The sequence below is a fragment of the Brachyistius frenatus genome, unplaced genomic scaffold (genome assembly GCF_029030835.1).
Source record: "Brachyistius frenatus isolate BFR_SWC_R1_liver_20210118 unplaced genomic scaffold, ASM2903083v1 Contig_30, whole genome shotgun sequence".
NCBI lineage: Eukaryota > Metazoa > Chordata > Actinopteri > Embiotocidae > Brachyistius > Brachyistius frenatus.
In genome coordinates this window covers 3367158-3389948 of record NW_027210629.1, presented here as the reverse complement: position 1 = coordinate 3389948, position 22791 = coordinate 3367158, and the positions used below count along the sequence as shown (strand labels likewise).

At 39.1% G+C, this 22791-nt stretch overlaps 2 protein-coding genes across 3 annotated transcripts in view; both read left to right on the top strand.

Moving 5' to 3' along the window:
- Window positions 1-3390, top strand: part of oxct1a (3-oxoacid CoA transferase 1a) — a 43956-nt gene extending 40566 nt beyond the window's left edge. For both annotated transcript variants that reach the window (XM_069699561.1, XM_069699565.1), the window contains 2 exons: window positions 2767-2868; window positions 2980-3390. In XM_069699561.1, coding sequence (XP_069555662.1) covers window positions 2767-2868; window positions 2980-3015 — 138 coding nt within the window. In that variant the 3' untranslated portion in view covers window positions 3016-3390. The remainder of the gene's footprint in view (window positions 1-2766; window positions 2869-2979) is intronic.
- A 1881-nt stretch (window positions 3391-5271) lies between these two features.
- Window positions 5272-21897, top strand: plcxd3 (phosphatidylinositol-specific phospholipase C, X domain containing 3). Its single transcript, XM_069699560.1, has 6 exons — window positions 5272-5562; window positions 15855-16111; window positions 16355-16528; window positions 18389-18564; window positions 19202-19303; window positions 20310-21897. Exons 1-6 carry the CDS (start codon window positions 5460-5462, stop codon window positions 20464-20466), a joined length of 969 nt encoding a protein of 322 aa, XP_069555661.1. The 5' UTR covers window positions 5272-5459; the 3' UTR covers window positions 20467-21897.
- The last annotated feature ends 894 nt before the right edge of the window (window positions 21898-22791 follow it).

Genomic DNA, 22791 nt, shown 5'->3' with positions numbered 1-22791 from the left:
ATATTATATTATATTATATTATATTATATTATATTAATTGATTTGAGTAAAATCCTATATGAAATTTAGCTAATTAGATTATTACAGCAATTTGGATGAATCTAGAAAACAGTACTCCATAATAGCAAAAAAAATATATACCATAATTTCTGGACTATTGAGCGCACCTGAATATAAGCCGCACCCACTGAATTTAAAAAAAAAATAATTATTTTGAACATAAATAAGCCGCACATGTCTATAAGCCGCAGGTGCCTACCGGTACATTGAAACAAATGAACTTTACACAGGCTTGTAACAAAAATAAATGGGCTTTAACGAAACACGGCTTGTAACAAAAATAAAAAAATTAGTGGTAAACAGTAGCCTACCAAGAAAGTCATTGGTCACTGTCTTCCTCTTCCTGTGCACTGAAACCACTGAAGTCATCTCCTTTGGTGTCGGAGTTGAATAGCCTCAGAATTGCTTCATCCGATGTTGGATCGTTTTCATTGTCGCTCTTGTTACTTTCATCCGGAGGCAAATTCCCCGCTGAGCTCATGCTGCCCCCTTCAACACGCAGCAGTCCAGCCTTTCGAAACCCGTTGAATCCATAAATTAGCCACGTCATTGTTTAAGCCGCGAGGTTCAAAGCGTGGGAAAAAAGTAGCGGCTTATAGTCCGGAAATTACGGTAGATAGATGTCCAAAGAGGAGTTTTAAAACAAGTACAAATGAAAAGGTAAAGGTTGTCTTTGCTGCTGTCTGTCTATTCTGTGTTGTAGAGATAGTTTAGTTGTGTTGATGGTGAAAATCATTTCAACCCTTAACAACTAAAGTAGGAAAAGACGAGGCAATCAACAGGAAATGTTAATATTGAGGATAGTTATTCACTAAATGCACATGAATCCAAGCAGAAAGAGAATCCAGGGAAAAGCGTGTTTGAGACAATGTTACACTTTAGACTGATCAAACTATATCAGTCTGATGTAGCAAACACAGAAACTGCTCAGAATGAAAATAATAACTTTGGCTCTGAACAATACGAAGGGGCTCTTCCACAGTTTTATGTCTGGTGTGCATCAGAAATTACAGACGAGGAAAACTAAAAATCTAAAAATTAAACCCAAAAGAGCATTTGGTGAAACAAGAATGTAACTGCTTGTGTTTTTAATCACTTAACAGCTGCTTTATAGCTCCGATTTTACAAGTAAATCTCCCATGCTTTGTGTACAGTTAAGCTCTGCTTTGCAGAATCAGATTTTTTTTCCTGTAACTAAAAAATGAAAAAGCAGGTAGAGATTTTCAGATCTAAGAACTGTTTGAGTGGAGGAAAAAACATCCAAACCTAACAAACCTGTTGTAATGTGACGGTAGCACACGGAACCGACGAATGTGGCACCAAGAACCGCATTCAATATTTCTATTGCCTATTCAGAGGATGTCAGTTGAGTAGGTGGTCCTTCAATGTGGCCCAGGACACATTTATGTTCACACTGCTAAAAGAATGTAGCCATGTGTGTCCCAAACCACCTTTAAATGTGGACAGGGCAGATCAGCTTTCAATGCATCCTGGGTGCATTCACACGTGTACTTTTAGCTGACCACTTGTCTTCAGATCACCCAGGAAAGATGTTAATGCCAAGTGTGTCGAGGCTCAGAGAGGGACCAGCCCACCAATGTGGCGGCCCAGTATTCCTGATGGCCAGTGCACCACTGTGCCATCCTACTTTTCAAAAAGTTTTAATCTTGGGTTCTCTTTAAGAGAGCCGATGCTTTTGGCCATATACTGCAGAAGGGTTCATTCCTCTCAGAGATGAAATCTCAAGGGGCCTCATTTATGAACATGCACACTCAGTTGTGTAAAATGTGTAAACTCTGAGTCAGATTTATTAATTTTGCTTGTGCATGTGTGTATATTCACAACAACTCCTCACACTGCACATGCACAAATCCCTGGCCGTAGAGAAGTGTGATCACAGGTAAGGAGATTGCCAAATCAACCACACAGACTAACATTCCTATTTTAACCATGCCAGCATAATTAATAGACCAACAGCTATGGTAGTTAAAGGTGCGTCAGTGTATCCACTGTGGCTGCAGTACAACGTGAGATTATTCCGTGTTTTTAGTTGAGAGTAATGTAGATCAGGGCATTTATGTAAATCTGAAAGGTTGTAGGAATTTACATTTATTTCAATAGAAAATTATTTTGAGAAGAAGTTCATTTAAGAATGAAATCGCACTCCCTCCCTCATTAAATCCTATAGATTTGTCCATGGCCTTCAGCTTTTATCATTCTGCCTTATTGATGAACTTTCACATTTAGGATTGCTTATTCTGAATTGATTTCTTTTAATGCTTAAACTGTTAAAAATATTGCAACAATTGAACTATAATCACTCACTACTTTGTACTTGTCCAGCCTCAGAGAGTTGAGGACCTCTCTCTGAGGCCTTTCCTGGATGTGTCACCAATAATTGCAGCTATTTTGTCATCTACTGCATAGATGACGCTGAAGTGGTGCTCTGGCTCTCGAACCGTGGCACTGATGTTTTTAGGGGGGTTGTTGTCTCTTTCAGGTCCTTTAGATAATTGAGGCCCTCACATCCTTGTATGTGACCCCAGTGTCCATGCGGCAGAAGGCTCAAACCCATCTATTACAGAAATACTCATTCTCAATGTTTTCTCTTTGTTTTCTCATCACCCACCTCCATCTCTCTCCCACTAAACATCGGATCTTTTGTCTTTCCCTCCCTCCCTTTTACACCCTCTCTCTTTCTACCAGGCTGTGTTTGATGTGGATAAGACAAAAGGCCTGACTCTGATAGAAGTATGGGAGGGACTTACTCCTGAGGATATCAAGGCATGCAGTGGCACAGATTTTGAGGTGAGTAATGTAACAGTTTGGCCACCAGCCCCATAATGCATTTTCTAGCTCCAGCCTTGATAACCATGACACGTCTCTTTTTTTCCTTGTGTCCCATCTGGTGTCTTCTAGGTGTCCCCCAACCTGAGGGCCATGCAGCAAATTTAAAGGAGATCTGAGTGGCTCTGATGTGGTTTTTCTTTTTTGGGGGGGGTACTTTCACAGATGATTTAACAGCCCGATATATGGGTCAAATAAGTTCATTGTGATCTGATGGGACAAATGAAAAGGGAACGTTACATTGTTTGTTGCTAGTTACAGCTTTAAATTATTAATTTTCACTCGTTTGTGCAGCTATTATAAAAAAATTAAAAAAAACCGGGTTATATTAAAACTGTTCATACAATGTATATGTTCTCAGAAAGTTGTAACTTTACAAGTATGTTCAACAAAAATGATGCAATAACTTTTAAATAGTATTTACTGTAAGATGAATAAAATACTGTACTAAAACAGCTGATATGTAATGACTTCAGCAAATAAGTGTGCTGTAGGTCAAGTGAATCCTCTTTCATCACAAAAGGAAGTGTGTGTATAGTTGTTTAAACTTGTGCCTCACCAAGTAACAAAAAACTTCTTTACATTATGCATCCAGTGTAATATATATTCTTGTTTTTCTCCACTTGGAACATGAAGGAGCTGTAGTTATGTGCTGAGTGAGACGTAGTTGTAATAATCTCCTGTGCTTCTTTACTGTCAGTCTATTTCACACCATAATACAACCTGGTGTGCAGACTGAAACAAATGGAATTGTCTTCTTTTGTCCAAATTTTATGATTTCTGAGTCAGAAGTATCTTACAAACCAACAATAATAGACTCGCAGTGTTCTAAAATATGCATTCTCATCAAATCCCACAATGGTCAAAAGCAAATAAATTATTTGAGAGTGATAGTTTCTGACAAGCTACAGGTTAGAGCTTTCTATATATGGATGGTGGGCTTACACTGACATTCTTGATGTGATTTCTCCACTCGAGTAGAGAGGCACTGCTATTACCTGAGGGTCGTTACATAACTGGAGAATTCAGCCTGTGGGCTTTTGGGTTCAAGAAGATCAACTGGGTTGGATCATCAAGCAGAAAAATGGAAGAAAGTGACAGGGACTGTTGCCACCAGCTGAAGATGTTAGTCCAGCAAATCCCTTGATGAGTCAAAGCAGATGGGTACCCTATAAGCCTACATTTAGTAACATATTTCTAGTAATTGAATAAAGTGTTGAAGAAATTGAGGAAACAATTTTAAAAGAAGCAAACGTGTTTGATCTTTAGACATGCAGGAGTGTGTACTCTAATTCATGATCAGTTTTAACTGGCCACTTAGCCCCTAGTTCTCCAGAGTGAATAATTAATTTGTTAATGTATGGACACTGCATTCAATAGGATCAAAGGTAATGAGAGATGATAAAGCATGGAGGTATTCGGTCTATATCTGTGCAAAGCATGTCATTTGACAGTCCTGTAGATGGGGACACAGTGGTGAAAGTGATTTCTGTTTATGCAGGGTGGTTATGTCAATATTGATTATGTAGAAACACAACAAACTGGGAAATAGACAAGAACAAATCTTGACAGAGCATAGACAGTTACCGATTTGCTTTTTTTTTTTTTTTTTTTTTTTGGGGGGGGGGATGTCGATGTAATATGTTGCCAACCACCATGGTGCATATGAAACATGCAGGTTTTTTTTTTTTGGTGTAGCCTATATTCTCCATACATGTATGTGATTGTGACCTATTTTTCCTGAAAGACTGAAGGTGGCTAACCAGCTCATTACCACCACGCTGAGTATGTCAGTTATTCGTTGTCACTGCAATATTAATTGCATGTCCATGTGGCCTCTTAATCATTCAAGGGCATGACTTAAGACCCTCAGCTTCTTGGATTTAGATCTCTGTGATAACCTTCTTCAAAGCCACTACACTATTATCTGCAAAGTAGCCCAGATAATGAACATATTCAGATCCAGTCCCCTTAAAAGAGGCTTTAATTCTACATAATGTTGTAGAATATTATTGCATTTGGCTTGGTAGATCTTTGACATGGGCTACTCCCATCCAGCATTGTTCCAAAATAGCTCTTGTGTTCAACATGCAGCCATCAAGTGCTGTGTTCTGGCCGCCTAAACCGGTCATGAGAGAAAGCATTGCGTTTGAGTTGTCTAGTCTCGTTCTGTGTAATAAGGCTGAAAGCTATACAATTAATCATGAGGCTCTATGTTGCTATAGGTGACACTATAGCTGAAACGTGTGCCCGTTGTTATATATGGTGCGTATGACTGGACGCCTGACCACCGAATGTTGCCGTATTTGGATCAGTCCGAGTGCATTTTCATAATTGTGTTAAACCCGCTGATGTGTGCTGCCCAAGGGGGTGTGGACTGATTCTCAATCGCGCTGGTGTGTGTCTGTGTGTAAGAGAGAGAGAGAGATAAAGTGTGACAGGGCGAGAGTGTGTATGTTTCTGTGTGTGTGGACAGGGAGAGAGAAAGCGCACTCCAGGTTGGCGCAGGCAGGCACTATCCAAGAGAACGGAGCTTTGTGAAAGGTGGCAGCATGGCTTCGTCTCACGGGAGAATCGACCTGCGTTTCGTAGACTGGATGGCAAGTTTACCGCAGAGCATGCACACTATCCCGCTCACCAACCTGGCGATACCCGGTAAGTGCTCTTTACGTTGCCCCTGTGTGATGGGGCGGTGAGGAGGATGCCCATCTCTTTTGATCCGCGCGCTTCGCATAGGCTATTCTAGTACATGATTTACACAAATTAGCTTAGAGTTTTAACATTCTGGATATTTTACTGCTTTGCAAACTTTCATGTTTTACTTTGTAAACTCCTACAACCTGAAAATCCCTGTTACTTTCACTGTGCCTCGTTAGAACAAAAGGTAAGACCTGTTGCGCAACAGTTCAGCTTGGTCGTGTTGTGATCCGCTGTCTGAAGGTTATAAATACTACCCAGTGAGAATACTAGAGGTTAAAAAAAAATACCGTAAGAGCCACACTAAATATTCAAAGAAGATGGACAATCCTGCTCTGTCTTGTGTATGACCTAAAGCGTTTGTACTGGGGTGGTGGTCACAGGGGAGTGGGGTGGATTCAGTCTGTGCACTCAGATGATCACAGCGCTTCCCATGGAAAATGAGCTGTTGAACCTTTAGCCAATAAGTGCGCAGGTCTCAAAAACTCCATTCAAATTGGAAATGCTGGTTGTAAAGCTCAGCACTGATCTGACTGGTGGGATGGCTTAATAGCAGCCGGTTAATTCCATATCTGCTGCCTAGCGAACATTGCACCTTCACACGAAGCGCTTTCATTCTTCATGTCCTTGAATTTCTAATCCCCCTCCCCCTCACCTCCTCATCTACTGCTTTCTCTGTCTCAGTTTCACTCTTCCCTTCTGTACATCTCTCGTTGAACTCCAAATAGTCGCACCTGCTGTGTTTGGGGTTGGCATGCGCAAAGATGGCATTTACGCAGGTGGCTTAGTGTTTAATGTCCAATGAGGCGTGGCATATTACAAACTCTGACGACAGCTCTTAACGATGCCAAAACGCAATTGATAGATTTAATCAAATACCAATGGAAGACGGAAATGGCATACATTACCTCATACTTGTACTTCTGCTGAATCACGTAGAACATGCTGTGTTAACCCACAGTTCATCCATTCCAAGGCAGCATGGGGATATGCTCTGTTCCATTTAATTAGGTATCATCATTTCTTATTAGTCCTGCAGCTCAGCTGATCTTTCTCTATATCCTCCATTTGGATACAGATTCTGCAAACATCCACCAAATCTCTCCAAATCTTCTGTTTGTGCATACACACTGGCATAATGTTTGCAAGATAAACTCCAGAATCCATAGGATTTTTATCAGAGCTTATTTAAGAAACAACCATGTGCTCTTATTGGGGTGTTTGTCTGATTTCTTTCAAAGGCGTGTCTCAGCCATTTACATTCTTTTCTCTCCTACACACTTCTAAGCTTTTGTTCAAGCTACACAACTGGGACAGACAAGCAGAAGAGGCAACAGTTAGATTCATCCACAAGTTACACGTCTCCTCTTAGTTATAGGAATATTATTGTATTTTCTGGATGCTGTTGACTTCACCATACAACTGCTGCTAGCTGCAACTTTGTAATGTAATTTAATTTGGAGGGAAATAAACAATTCACCTGCCACACAGCCTGAATGATCCAGGGCAAGTTAGTACTCAACTGTGTGGGATAATTTGAAGGCGTAGCACTCTGCTGTTACCAAAAATCTCAAAATCTAACCGTGTCTGTGTTGCAGCCAGTTAGCCCATATAACCTTCTGTATGATTAGCATTTCATTTCTTTTGAGGTGCTGTGGTGACAGAGACTTAATTAGTATCAGGTTTGTATAATGTCTGACTGATGTCCATCTGTCTTGTTTCAATATGAGCTAATGCAGCCACATGGCTTGTGAAGGAGGGGAAGAAATACTATATTTGGTGAACACAGACATTCTCCTAGTAAGATAGGTGTTAGAAGCTGCTGTAGGGGTTGTACCTGCTTATTACACGTGCTGTTGCTGGTACCTTCGACTTGGATCTACCTGCGTGATGTTTATGCGAAACCTACAGTACATATGATGCTAATTGTGGACATTTACTCCTGTCATAAACTATTGGAATGGTAAATGGTTGGTCAATTTATTTGTTAGGGTTTCGTTACTTTGATTGTTTAAGCAACTGATGTAGGAATTCAATTTCAATAAAAAAATAAATAAATGGCAGAGGTGAAGAGTTTAATAAATCAAGAGATAGTCACCTCAGTCTATCATTGAACCTGAGGTGGTGACAGTGATGGTGAAGTACCAGCTAATCTAAGCAAAGTTACCTCCATAGAGTAAAATTATAATATACCTTATCTAGAGGCATAGAAGTAAAATCATTTTCCATTACAGAGTTGTCAATACAATGAAAAGTCACAACACAACAAATGCAGACATAAGCACTGTACAGAGAAGTTACAAATGTACACAAATAAAATAAGATTAAATATAGTATAATGCACACATGTTTATACTCAAAAGGTAAAATACTTGACAGTGAGTTGTGCACTGTTACTCAACAACTTGAAAGGCTCCATCACTTTTAGGTTTTTACTGTGTTTAATATTGGAATGGACATATTGGTCAAATTATCAACACTGGTGCCTCCGAATGCAGTGCTTTAAAAACAAATAAATAATCTTAACATCTTTTAAAAAATGTGTTTATTTTTTGTGGCCAATGAAGACCGTGCAGTACAGGGATCTAGCGAGGTCTCTCTTCTTGAGGAGTTTTGCTGTTACATTTTGGACAAGCTGCAGGGAAAACAAGGCCAACTGACTTGCTCCCACTGTCATTGAGTTATAGTAATCAATAGGTAAGCAGAAACAGTTTCCTGGTCATCTGAGGACCAAGAAACTAGTTTATCAATAGTCCTGTGGTGCAATATGAAAACCACCTTGTCTAATAACTACTTCGGACTCAGCTGGAATTTGAAGGATCAAAGGTCAGAACCAATCAAGGAAAAGTCAAAGAAAGTTTTTAGCCATGTAGCATTTGAAATCCTCAAGCCAGTGAAGAGTTTTAAAACATAAGCAGGTTTCCCTGAGACATACAGCTGTATATTCTCAGTGGAACCAGGATAAGAAATGTTGTGACAATAAAATAGGCTCTAAAATAGAACCCTGTGGTACACCACAGAGAGATCCATGCAGAGGAAAACAACTGTAATCACTGTTGACCTTAATTGCTTAGTTTTGTGGGTAGGAGGCAAACATACCCTAAAAAAACCTGACAACAAAATCGCTGAGACAATCGAGGAGAAAGGATTGATCGATTTTATCAAAAGAGGCAGGTCCAGCTGAATTAAAATTGCATGATTCTCAGAGTCCAAAAATACCAATGAATCATTTGTCACCCGAAGGAGAGCTGACTCAATGCTGTTGTGAAACCTGACTGAAATTTGGCAAGGAAAAGGAGAAGAGCTGTGAAAAGAGAGCTTTTTCTGGAACCACAGCATTATTAATCAGCATCATATATGTACTTGTCATTTTTGAGACGAGGTTTTTAAATACAATCAGATTTTTTGGGGGCGGGGGGGTTGAGGGCAACATGGAACACGACTATTGACCACAGGGTTGTTTATTGAGAATTATTGCAGAGTTATTAAGCTTTTTATAATACTGTGACTCATGACAGTGCAGTGGCATTGTGGTTGTATCATTTATTATTTAGAAATTATACATATATTCATGAGCGTAATTTAATCTACTTTGTTTGGGAAATAATAACATGGTAGCATCCAGACGTGACTCAGCTCCCTGTATTGACTCCACATGCCACTTTACCTTCTCACTGTGCCATCCTATTGAATCTACGAGTCGGATGGCCTGAGCCAGTTCTACTCAATAGGTAATTGGGGAAAGGATAAAGGGGTGAGCAGGAGAGGGAAATGAGAGGTAGTAAAGTAAAGATGTGAGTCTTGAAAGGAAAAAGTGAGAATAGGAGGGTAAAGTAACCATTTTCTTTTCCAATGTGCTTATCTGTGGGGGACATGGTGGGCTGCTTTTCTGTGGCTATTGTTAGATGTGTTAGGTTACTGCTGCAGACTGCCTGGCTGTGCATTCGCCTGACTGAGATGGTCAGCAAAGGTGTGCTGCCAAATATACTGTGAATCTGTTTCTCTGCGGTTCTGTGATCATGAAATAATCGTCAGTGGGGCAAGAGAAAAGCTGTCTGAATTCATAAGACTGAATTGGATTTTCAGGATTTTGGCTATGGTGGTTGACATAATTAGGAGAATGTCTTCACTGGTATGTATGTGTCATACTGGTGAGCGCAATAACTAATTGTAAAAGTAGATGTGTAATGTCACAATGTTGCTCACTTATTATTAATTATCCTCTGGTAGTTTTTTACAGTCCACTATATTTCACTTTTACTCTTGGAATAAGTGTTATTGTGGGAAAATAAGCCTCATCTTTTATTTCTGGCTTTTTTTTAAAGCTGCATTTATTGATATTTGGCCACAAGGGCTCAGAAGAACTACAAAATAGTCTGTCAGAATTACAGCTCTGACAAATGATTGTCCTTATACATGTTATTAGTATATTTACCCCTAAAACAGAGTGAATTGTTTTACAGTGAACATAAACTGTATTTATCAAGAGGTTCTATATATATTTTTGGTTGCTGTTTACTTGTTTCATCTTATGATAATAAAAAATTGTCATGATATTGAGACGATTGGTCCAAGATAAAATAAGCACATGGCAACAATTTTACAAATTACTTTCAATATGCAACACCTATTAGAAGAAAATGTAACAGACTTCTTAATTCAAATTAGACTGTGAATTATACAAGTATCTCACTGCAAGTGATTAGTTTGCCACCAAAAACTAAATAAATAGTTTGACTTAATTCTGAGCCGGATAGAATAAGTGACTGTACCTCAGTTATACAGTGCCCACATAATACTAAAGTATCAGATTTGCAGAGGGCTCAAGGGACCCGTCTTAAGCTCTTTAATAGCTAACTGTAAACAGCTTAAGGTTTCAGGTAAATTAATTTGGCTAAGAGGAAAGGGTGAAGGCCATCATATTAGGTTCAGGTAGCCGTTCAGGCAGTCAAAACAAATTCATTGCAGAAGAGCTATTTTCAGTCTTGGGTGGTTCCCTCTGGGTAGAGGAAAAGGCCATTCAAGGACTTTTAGCTGTAAATCTAGCCATCAGTCCCGCGACTGGATCACTCTGCTGCCACTTAAGCCCTAGAACGGGGAGGATGAATGGTATCAAATGCCAAGATAAACACTGGTAGAGCAGCGAGATATTTAAAGGGCAGGAAATCAGCCAACTAAAAGCCATTGAAAAACAGAGGATGTAACATTCAAAACAAACAGAAGGGGATAAAATTGTTTGGTAGAGAGACAGACAAAATGGTACAGTTATTTCCTCTTATAAAAATGCCCCCTGAGTCACTAATGTCAGTGAAGCTCAAATTCCGTTTAGCCACAGTCATTGTGTTTGAACAGGTGCATGTACTGTCTATTTGCAGTTCATGAGTTAGAGGAAAGTGTTGGAATTTTTTTTTTTTTTTTTAAAGGATACCAGTCTTTGCATCACTATTTGAAGGAATGGTACAGTAATACTCATAATAAGCCATGCATCTTAATATATGTGCACATTTTTCAATTTATAATCAGTAAGTTGCTTTAGTAAATCAAAGAAACCAAAAGAAATAGTTTGGTATAGATTCTTGGCAAGCTTATTTTTTATCACCACTATTTGTTAATTGTGTTTCCTACAGAAGGATGTTTTCCTTGATTCTAATAGTGTTGTTAAATCATTTAGCCTCATCAGAAATGTACGTGCTTTTGTAGCTCATTTCTATCTTGTCACTCTCCTCTCCTCTCCTCTCCTCTCCTCTCCTCTCCTCTCCTCTCCTCTCCTCTCCTCTCCTCTCCTCTCATTTCCTCTCCTCTTCCAATCCTTAAATAGATACAGAGTCCGTGGTGAGCTTTATTGTTAAGAAAAAGGGCATAACCCACAAGCGGTCCTCTGTGAATGGTCTGCTCTCAATTAGTGAGAATGACTCAGTCACTACAGGTCAATTCTCTAAAGTAACAGTCATCACCGACCACCACCACCGTCATCATCATCAATAAGTGGATCACTCTACCTCAGCTTCTTTTAGCTATTATCTGTCTCTCTTTTGTGCTCTGGCTCATTCTCTCTCTTTGCACTTTCAGAAAGACACTCGATTCCTCATGTTTGTACCGGACATTTGATTATAGCTGATGTGAGGTGTAAAGAGCTCCTAAAGATCACATTATGCACTTTAAAAAGTGCAACGCTGTTCGTCTGCCGTGATGGTCCCTATGACGTTATCAGTGACTCATAGACAAAGAAAAAAAAGCTGACATTTATTTGTATCGTTCTAGGATTTTATTCTTTTCAGTGCATTTTTGGTTTTGTCCATGCACACGTCTTCCTTTCTATCGAAGCTATAGCGATGAAACAGCTTAAGCATACTGAGTTTTGAGCTAATTTTGAGTAAACAGGTTATACAAATTAATGGACTACAGCCCTTTCAAAACAAAGGGATCCGATAAAACTAAACCATGTTCACTATTAAAGTCTTTCCCAACTAATCAGGAAATATTTTGATAAAGAGAGAAAACTTTGTTCAAAGTGGATTAGGCCACAAAAAAAGCCATTATATAGATGTCCTTTAGTAAGGTCTGTGGTGACAGTGATCACTGATTACACACAGACATGCGTCATAGCTACAGTCATGATTTGGATACCACAGTTTGTCTAATTGTTGGTGGTAAGAAGATGATTAACAACATCATAATGACTCTATCTCATTTAGTTCCTGCAGATACATTTGATATGACTATATTTTGAGGCACAATATTTGTTAAAAAAAAAAAAATCATTGTCATAAAAATGTTTCCTCACATTTCCAAATGAATTTGTTGCCCTTGAGACATGGCACAGTATTGAGGTGGAGCAAATGATTGCATTACGCAAACAATAATTAATCATTTTCAGAGCTCAGGTGAAAGAGCTTGGTTGTGCTGGATTGCAGTTTCCACATCTTTGTCATCATTTTTTCTGCAGATTCTTTCACATGTTCTGCACACTTGGCAAAATAGTTGAGCCTTCGGGGTTGATACTCTCTCGGTTCTTCCTGTGAGATTGTTTCTCTCTGCAACATAGCATCAACCACAGGCTTTTTGTCATACATATTTAAGGCAATGCTTTTCAGTAAAGCACAAACAAGCTTTATTAGTTTGCCTTACGTTTTCCGCTTATGTTAAAACCCTTCATTGCGTGATCCCCGTGTTGAATTGAATTTTATGTCAACTGCACTTCCTTTTTCTGATATTATCAAACAAAAAATATCTCAGGAACATCACAGGGAATTGTACAGCTTGGTCCATTGCTAGTATAATTGTCAGTGGTGGAGCTGAATCAGTTAGTCACAGAAAATCAGCAGCTATTTTAATAATAAAATTATTGTCAAGTTGTTTTTCAAGCAAAAGGAGACTAACAGTACCTAAATCCAAAGTATTATATGCGAACATTCGCTCCCTTCTTTTGTGTTGTGTGACATTAACTTTAATTTTGTCTTCTTGACATCATCTTGGGCTCGAATAAAAGGCAATTGTTCAACATTTACTGTTGTAGGCCAAGTAACTCATCAATTCATGAAGAGAATAATTGGTATATTAATGGATAAAGAACATTATTTTGTGATAATTATGATGTGTTGTTGCGCAACTTTAAGAGCTAAAAAGAAAACATTTTCTGCAGAAGCAACTGTTGTGACTGGTTAAGGTCATACTCTGTGGTACCCTGGTGGTGCAGCTCAGCCAGCGGCGATGCGGTTTACTACCCTGCCCCAAGATTCAGCTGTCTGCCCTGCTTATGGTCATTCTCTGTGCTAACTGTGGAGATATGGCACTGGTGTATTGATAGCTGAAGGTCATCTCAGGCTCTGTGTCAGTGTGTTGGTAGAGGTGGTCGAAGGTGAGAGTGTATGTCTGAAAAGTGAGAGAATGTGCTGAAGAGACAGGAGTTCAGTTCAGTGACAAGACCAGAACGAGCTAACTTGCATAATTTGCACTCACACACACATTTATGCTTTGCTCACACTTAGGCATGCATAGAAAGACAAACAAATTTACCTTGGATCAGTGTCAAGGAAATACTGAAGTGTCACCAAAGAATGCATCAATATGTAGACAGCCTTTTACACCGGTATTATTTCAACCCCCTATTGTGTCACTGTCTTCTGGTTTTGCCTCACCTTGATGTAAAAAGTAAGGTGCCTTAGGTCTAGCCACCATAAACCACTTTGTTATCTATCAAAAAATAACTACTTGGTTGGGTTGGGAAAAGATATATATATGGGAAAAACTAAATAATTTTAGACATTGGACATGTTAAGTTCTGTCTTACGAATGTTACCTAAAAAGGAATTCACTTTATTTTCTCATGAACGTCAACCCTGTTTCCTGGGGAAACAAAATAAATTAAATTCATCAAGCCACCCACAACCTACCACCTTCCTCTCACTTTATCACACCTTTATTACATGACATCCTTCTTTGACCCCGGTCACATTAGTTTACTTTTTTTCATCAAGGCGATGCAAAACATGACACTGACATGGTATTCTCTAGTTGGCTAATGAGTGTATTACACCCTTTGGATTGATACGGGGCTGATATTTTTTTTTAATTTACATCTGAATATAACTATTTATATCAGTTAAATTTGCCACAGAATAAACTAGAGGAAACTTTCTTAAAATGTATTTTTCAGTTCTGTAAACCTCTAAACCAAAATTAAACATAGTTATCTTTTACCGATAGGAAGGTCTCTTATACCTGGTTTTATCTGCTGAGATTTCTGCTTTCACTCCAAAACTATATGATACTCAAAGCACTGAAAAATTTACATTAAAAAAATGTAACAGCATATATCTTATCACAAACAGTTCCAGTTACTCACCAGAAGCACGTCTGCCAGAGTAAAATAAATATCAGATTTTTTATAATTTGGAGATAACGGTGTGCTGCAGTTCTCTTGCGTTAAAGGTCTATGTAATTACGAGTTTAAAGCCAATCATTCTTTATCTATATCCAGAGAGGATAGTCTTTAAATTGATTATCTATTCTAGGGTCTTAACTGTGCTTATAGCAAAAGTAAATCTAAAGTAACAAAAGTTCATTATAAAGTTACCAGGAGTTGACGTTCCGTGTGATTGTGTTTTCACATTCATAAAAATGATATGAGCACATAGATTAAACTGAATTGAGTTAAATAAATGAGAGATAAAAGAAAAAGAATCATCCTTTTATGTGCCATAAAATACTCTGTCCAGGAGGAGGTATGAGAACCCTGTGAAACTCTCCAAAGGTCTGAAACGGCAAATTGAGTCATTGAGGACGAATTTACCACATCGTGAGAGGATATGAACAGAGGCGTCACCCGGAGCTGTACAAAACTTGATTGGCATTCACAGGCATTTCAGCGTTGACCAAACAATTACTGGAGAAAATTGCACTGAGCATCAAAAGTTTAACTCTTTTTTTTTGTTCCACAAACTAAAATATGTGAAACCAATAGTACCTACTTACACTGAACTGTCTTGCTAAGGGTGTTTTGGGGTATTTTCATGTGAGTATACTTGAACAAAAAACGATGGGTGATAGAGAAATTCTAAAAACATATTTGGATTCTTACATTACATGAGGTTCAGGTATTTTTGCTGCATGTGAAATCAGTGTAATCAGCACATTAATTGATAATGAAAGTAATAGTCACAGCCCTGTTCTTAATGTTGGTAATAGAAACGTGTGTTAAGTAATGAGGTGCTTAGAGTTACATACAGTTCCTGCAACAAAACGAGAACAAAGAGAATTGATTTGCGAAAGAGGAAGGCCACACACCTTGACTCACATACCTGTCGATTCTAGAGAGCTTTTGTTCCCATCAAGCTGCTGTTTCCAGGATCATACTGTCCTAAAAGATAAAGGAAAACAGGAACTGAAGATGCGGGTAAAATAGGAAGAAACGACCATCGAACAACTGCAAAGCTAACAAAAATATAAGAAAAATGTTAACTAATAAGCACAGCACTGTTTTCCTCTGAGACTTATGTTTCGCCTGAGACAGGCGATGGATGAAAAATAAGTATTCACAGGCTTGCTTCTGTTCAACTTGTCAGAGTTCATGATTTATTACCATGAATGTTGGTATTCAGATAGTTTGTGTTGTTGCTATGGCACCAGGCCTTTTTTTTGTTTTTTTTGTTTCCCCAGTGCTGACCCCACTCTTACAGTTGTCTCCCACCAGAAACAAAACAAGCAGCGGTCAGTACCTGCATGCAGACTCATGTTTGTGTCCTCCTCAGGTTCCCACGATTCCTTCAGCTTCTACATCGATGAGGCTTCTCCAGTGGGTCCCGAGCAGCCGGAGACGGTGCAGAACTTTGTTTCTGTTTTTGGCACGGTGGCCAAGAAGCTAATGAGGAAGTGGTTGGCTACACAGACGATGAACTTCACCAGCCAACTGGAGGCTGGGATCCGTTTCTTTGACCTGCGCATCTCCACCAAGCCCCGTGACCCTGACAATGAGCTGTTCTTCGCCCACGGGCTCTTTAGTGCCACGGTCAGCACAGAGTTCTGACGGTTTTTGATGTGATGAATATTTAGCAATGCTCGTGGTTGCTTAGTGATGTTTGTACATCTCTGTGTATGTGGCCGCGTATTTATGTTTGAGTGCAGGCTAAGAGCTTAATCATCCAAGGTCCTTCACAGATTTTAAGTACACAGTTCACAGTTGGTCTCTGTCTAAATCTCATTTCCTTATTGAAATTATTAATGTCGGTATTGTTTATATTTTTGTTTGTAGGTCAGAGAAGGTCTAGAACAGATCAGCAGCTTCCTGTCAGCTCATGCCAGAGAGGTTGTGTTTCTGGACTTCAACCACTTCTACGGCGTGCAGAACCTGCACCATGAAAAGCTGGTGGCCATGTTAAAAGAGGTGTTTGGAGACAAACTCTGCCCGGTTGTTTTCGCTCAGGAGGTACAAAGACACTTTTAACAATGTTAAATGAGTAGGATTATAAGAAATTACAACCTTGAAGCAGCCTCAAACATTTATTTCAGATTCCTCCTTCGCCTTAACAACCCTTGATTGAGAAAGGACACATCTGAGGCACACATTTTTTGTGTGTTTCAAAAGGGTTTTGACAGTTATTTTCTCGGCACCACATCCCTAATATTAGCTCATGTTTTCATATTGAACATTACCTTTTGCATATAAGACAAAAGTCTCCCTATGCTCCGATTTGACTCTATGCTGCATGTCTCTGCCTTCTTTTTTCACCTTGTGAAATGTGTGCAATGGGCCATCTCCACCCTTTGCTCCCCTTTGTATCTGAAGAATCTGGGGGAAAGAATCAGCTGTAAATGAACCCAGGATTGCATGTAAAACATCCATCACTCCAATAGAAAATACCGTGGTAGTGTCACATTTTGCCTCGCCTTGGTGTCAAACGTAAGGTTCAGCCACCAAAAACCATGTGGTTTGGCTTAGGCACCAAAATGACTTGGTCAAAAGATCATGGTTTGGGCTAAAATAAGTTATTTTAGATAAATGACAATACATACGTCATGTTAATTACTTAACATGCGTTGTGTCGGTTGAATGTAACATTATGTAAGGAAATTACTTTTTTTTTGTGCTTTCCCTCAAACTCAAACCCTGGCCTCCCGGGTGAAAGTGTTTCATCCGACCACCCCCGACCTCCTCCTGATGTGAACTTTATCGCCTGTGGAACGAGTTCTGGTCATACATGCCTGTACTACTCACACAGCCGAGGCAATACATGACACTGACGCTGAATCCTCTAGTGCACTGACGGGTGTATTACACACTTTGGCATAATACCGGGCTGGTACAATTCATGAATTCTTCAACAACTCCCAATCCAGTCTCACAAATCTAAGATTCACCTGAGTGAGGATAAAGTGAGGAGAAAAGGCAAAGGCCACAAGTGACAAGTGGATTCTGGGACAATAATTCACTTCTTCTCAGTGCTGTAGGGGCATCTAGGGTAGTGTTTAATTTCAGAGAGAACAAATGCCTGGTCTCCCTCACTCCAAAGGTACATTAATGTGTCAGGAGTTCATCTACTCTGCTATTCCCTGATCATCTCTTCACCTCACTGTAGCTGCACCACTCTTCTTCAGCTGTTGTTTGGTCTATTTGAAGAAATCATGTACATGTCGGTCATTCTCATGAGGGAGAACAAAGGTATACGGGTCTTGGGAGTTGCAATGAAAATGTATATTTTTATTATAACTGTACTGTAACAGTACACCGTCTGGATTATTACTGTACCCTAAATCAGATGCCAGGTGATGTTGTTTTTTGTTTCTTTTCTTTTTTCTTTTTAGCTACAGTCTTTCACCAACATTTTTGAGCAGAGATGTAACCATAGAAACATGTGCTGGCCCTGTCCTTACTTTTAACTGTAAACATGCACAAAGATATGTTTACTAGGAATGTAATTTCTGACTTTTAGAAAAGTTTGTAATAGGTTGGAAATATAATTTAACATGTGGTTTTGTTCTCCCCCTGTTTTCTATAGATTGTTTCTTATTTCTATTAGCAGTATACTAAAAGTGGTTATTTATGTGATGAACTTGTCTGCCTTTAGAAATAACATACTTGGCATTCTCTATAATCAGTCATAATTTAATATTGACCAAAGCTGCTTAATATTAAGAGGGACACATAACATCATGCAATTAGATCCACTTATTTTTATTTGCTCCAATTCATTTGAACATAAAGCTTTTAAAGTTAGCTACCAGAGGCTCTTTTATAATTTCCTCTGTTTCTCCCTTCATGCTACCTTGAACATTATTCAATACTCAGGTGAGTCTGCAGTATCTGTGGGAGAAGGAGTACCAGGTGCTTGTCTTCTACCACCACCCCATGGCCCTGGAGGTGCCCTTCCTGTGGCCGGGCCAGATGATGCCCGCTCCCTGGGCCAACACCACTGACCCAGAGAAGCTGGTTCAGTTTCTGCAGGCATCTGTCACTGACCGCAGGTTAGTCACAGCATTTATTCTACTGTGGGCAATGTCCAGTATAAATGAGGGTAAAAGGTACAACATCTCTGTCAACTGCTCTCTGCTTTCTGGGTGGGTTGGGTTTGTTACACTTTATTTAATGTATCAACAGAGTTTTATGTTTTAGGTTGCACCATAATAGATCATTCATGATTTCGATTTATTGTCATGAAAATTACAGAGTTTAGGAGGTTGTGACCTATAATTTGCTGTAGGCTAATTTCCTTAGACCACTAATTTCATTAGCTTAATGCTACGACTAAGACATTGGGAAATTCAAAGACATTAAATGCAGTATATCTAATTAAAACAACATTATTACTCTGTGAAACAACATTCATACATACAATAACAATAATGTTATAGCAAAACCTGATTTCATGTTAACGAGGGTTTTTTCTCCTGACAGAATAAGTGTTTTTATTTCTTTGCGTAACTCAAAATACATTCAAAAGCAAAGTTCATATATATATATATATATATATATATATATATATATATATATATATATATATATAAAATGTCTTTAAGTGTCTTACATAAATGAATAAAATAAAGAAATATCAAGAAAATTACATAAAAAACTAACTCTAAATGTTTGATGTGTCTCTCGCAGGAGGAAGGGGACATTCTTCGTCTCGCAGGTGGTTCTCACACCAAAGGCCAGCACTGTGATGAAGGGCATGGCTAGCGGACTGAGAGAGACAATTACAGAAAGGTGTGTGTGCCTGTTTATATGTGTGCGTGTTTGTGACAGTGAGACACAAAAGAATAATCTAAATATAACACTATAGGACTGGAAAAGATGCATGGTGGCACAAAGTGTCAATCAACATGTACACAGACACTCTGGAACCAAAATGACAGCAACACATAAGGCACCAGAGGTGTCAGTGACATGATGGACCTTGAACAACTCACAACAAAAATTCATTTTAGTGTGTACACACACCCGCAAACAGTTACAGGTGAATCATTGTGTCATTTTCTTTCTAAATCCAGAGGCATGTTGGCTCCTACACGTATCTGCATGCATTTGTCACTGACTTTGAGTTTACCTTTTATTTTTTTGTAGCTGCTACAAACCAGCGGCAATGCTTCCCATACTTGTCATTCCTCTTTCCATGTCGCTTCTTTCAAGTTGTGATTTCTCATATACCCTGAGCTTTGTCTGTATTTCACTCCCTCTGAATGTCACCAGTTTGTTAAAAGCCTAAGCAGCAAAACCATCAATTTCCCTGGCATGAATTATTCATTTGATAATTCCCACTATCAGCTATTCTCACCAGACCTCTGGTTACTTTGATGTAGGCATCCTTCAAAGTTCCACCCATTCATTTTGCCACACAGACTGCCTGCGTAGGACTCAGCGTACTAGGAAAGCAAGCATGAGAGAGACACGAGCTGTTGAATTCTGTTATGCAGAAAGCTGGGCGAGGCATCTGCAGGAGTAACACCCTCCCCTGGTGCTCGCCTCACATGAACATGTCCAGCGAGTGTTCAGAGTGTCCTTCTCACAGCTGGTGTCTGGCTTGCAGACATCACATGCTGCGTCACAGATTTTTTTTTTTTTATCACAGCGTGCCCTTCTCTGTGTAAAACCAGCTAGCCGTGAATCATCCACATATCACACTCTGTCCCTCTCTATAACTCTTTCGACTTTTTTTTCTCCCCTCGTGCTCTTTCCCCTAACATCAATGTGGGGTTTCTCTGTATCCTCCCAGGGCGTTACCAGGCATGATGCAGTGGATCAGATCACAAAGGCCTGGGGAGAGCGGCATCAATATTATCACGGCGGATTTCGTGGAGCTCGGAGAGTTCATCAGCGCTGTCATCACCCTCAACTATCACCTGGATGATGATGATGATGATGCCACCTGAGAGCCCACAGGGGGCCTCAGGGAGCTCAGTCACCGCCACTGCCTCTAGTGGTTGGATCTGCGCTCTCACTCTTTTCTCTTTGGCATTTATTTGAGGAGCGGAGCTGCACTGCTCCTTTCACTTTATTTAGGGCTATAGTGAATTGAGCGATCAAATAGAGAAAGGGGGTTGAGAAAAGGCAAGTTCAGACTGGTAGAAACAACGGTGATGTTTGGTTGAAGCACTATGAGAAAGAGGTTTAGTCTTGTTTTATTCCTGTTTTTGGGGATCAATTTTTTTTCAAGTCAGAAGCTCGTTTTCTTTAGTCCCTGTGCTGTAAAATTACCTGCTTTTTCCACTGATCGAATGCACTGTTTTTAAGTTTACCACTTCATCAAGGGTAGTTTCCACAGAGCATATCAACCTTCTGCTAAATGTATTGGTACATCAGTCTTGGTATTCTAGTGATAGTGACAGTTCTTTCAGAGATTGTTTGAAATAAATCCATGTAACTCAAATTGTAGGCTGGTGTAAAGTAGCTAGCAGTTGTATGTCCTCTTTGGAAAGTCTGTCCAAGTAAACTGTTTCTTCTTTTTATTTTCAACAATATGCATCCCTGGTCAGATCACTGCAGGTGTTTTTGAGAAATGCCTCCAGCAGCTTGAATGCAGAGTTGTTACAATGTGTTTATTCAATACAAAGACAAGAAATGAATCATTTACATTTCTCTCCCATTGGGTTTTCTCCCAGTAATAGTCTCCACTGATGTCAGTTACAACCAAGATATTTATCAGATAGATCTGTACTATAGAACTACAGACTGATTGATTAAAACAGTTGATTCTTTGATTCAAAACAATTGAAAGAGAGAGCAACGGTGCTTATTGGCTTGCCGAGGAAAATGTACCCATGACATTATGTGTATTCACAGTGATATTTTGTCAAAATTTTAAGACAACATCTCATTGTTAGAAATGCAGTCGATGCAGCTAGTCATTTCTAATGATTCGGCATCCAGCTCGAGTGTGGAGGGTGCTGAGTTGTGATAGCCAAGCATAAATATACAGTATATCAGGGTACAAGAGTGTATCCACCGTCTGTCTTTCCTTTGCTGGTTCCTTGCCCCCCCTGTGTGTGTCTGTATGTGTCTATACTTACTGGTAGTGTATATGAGTCACCATGAGATGCATCACCGTCTTGTGTCTTTCATAATAATAAGGGATAAAGCTCCTTAACACTCAACAAGAGACTAGATTTATTTTAAGTTAGAAAAGGGTAAACATCATAATTCAGGGCCAGGAGGGTCTTGATGTGACAGCAGCGCTTTAATGCTTGGAAAATAATACAGTAAATGTCTGGTTAAGATCTAGCTGTAGCTCAACTGTGTCTGTGTTATTAGGTGTTCCATGTTTCTGAATCCCTGGGATTTCTGCTGTACCAATACTGGTGCAATGTATTCAGTACACTCTCATTTTTTGTTTACGTTTGATGCATTTCATTTTTTACCCGACAATGTTTAATTGAAGATGGAAAAGAACATTGAAATGACACCCAGAAAGACAATGAAAATATTTGTATTGCAAAGTTTTACACATTATGCATTAAAAAAAAAATTAAAAAAAAAAAAAATCACATACTACATACACTTGTGGCATTTTCTGAAGAGAATGTAATCCGCCAGGACATTGTTGTCCAGTTTGGTAATGTAAAGCCAAAAAACAGGAAACTCTGCTCTTTGGATTGGTGGATGTATGTGTCTTGTGAGTAACTGTGCCATTTCTAAAAGTCTCATATGGATGACTGAATTTCAGCTGGAACGTCATGTTTTTTGTATTATATGCTTCGGTGTGAAAATGAGTTACATTACTTCTTTCACTTCTGTGTAGTTTCATGTTAAAATGTTTTATATTGTGGACAGTTTCTACATACTGTAATTGCAAATAGTATACTGCAGATGAATTGTAAATTATTACTAAGAGTCATTAACAACATTTTCTTTCCTTATACCTTAAGTCAGCTACCATACTGCTCTTGTTTTTCAAATGTATTTGGCACTTCGCTTTTGTGCATGACCCAAAACCTACATTTAATGTTTGTCGTTCACCAACAGTTCCCATGCAGTTGGTGCGTAACTTCTCTTATCTTCTGCATATTGTTCTTAAGAGCATGTGCACATCTCAACTTGAAATGTTTCTTCCCTTTAAGACAAACGTCTAAATTAATTTATTTTTTAAATGTTGCACTGCTACTACCCCATTCACATTATGAATGAACCCACACAAATGACCAGACTTGAAAAGCTTTCAAAATGTGTTGTAAGGACATTTGTGTCTTCCCTGGTCCAAA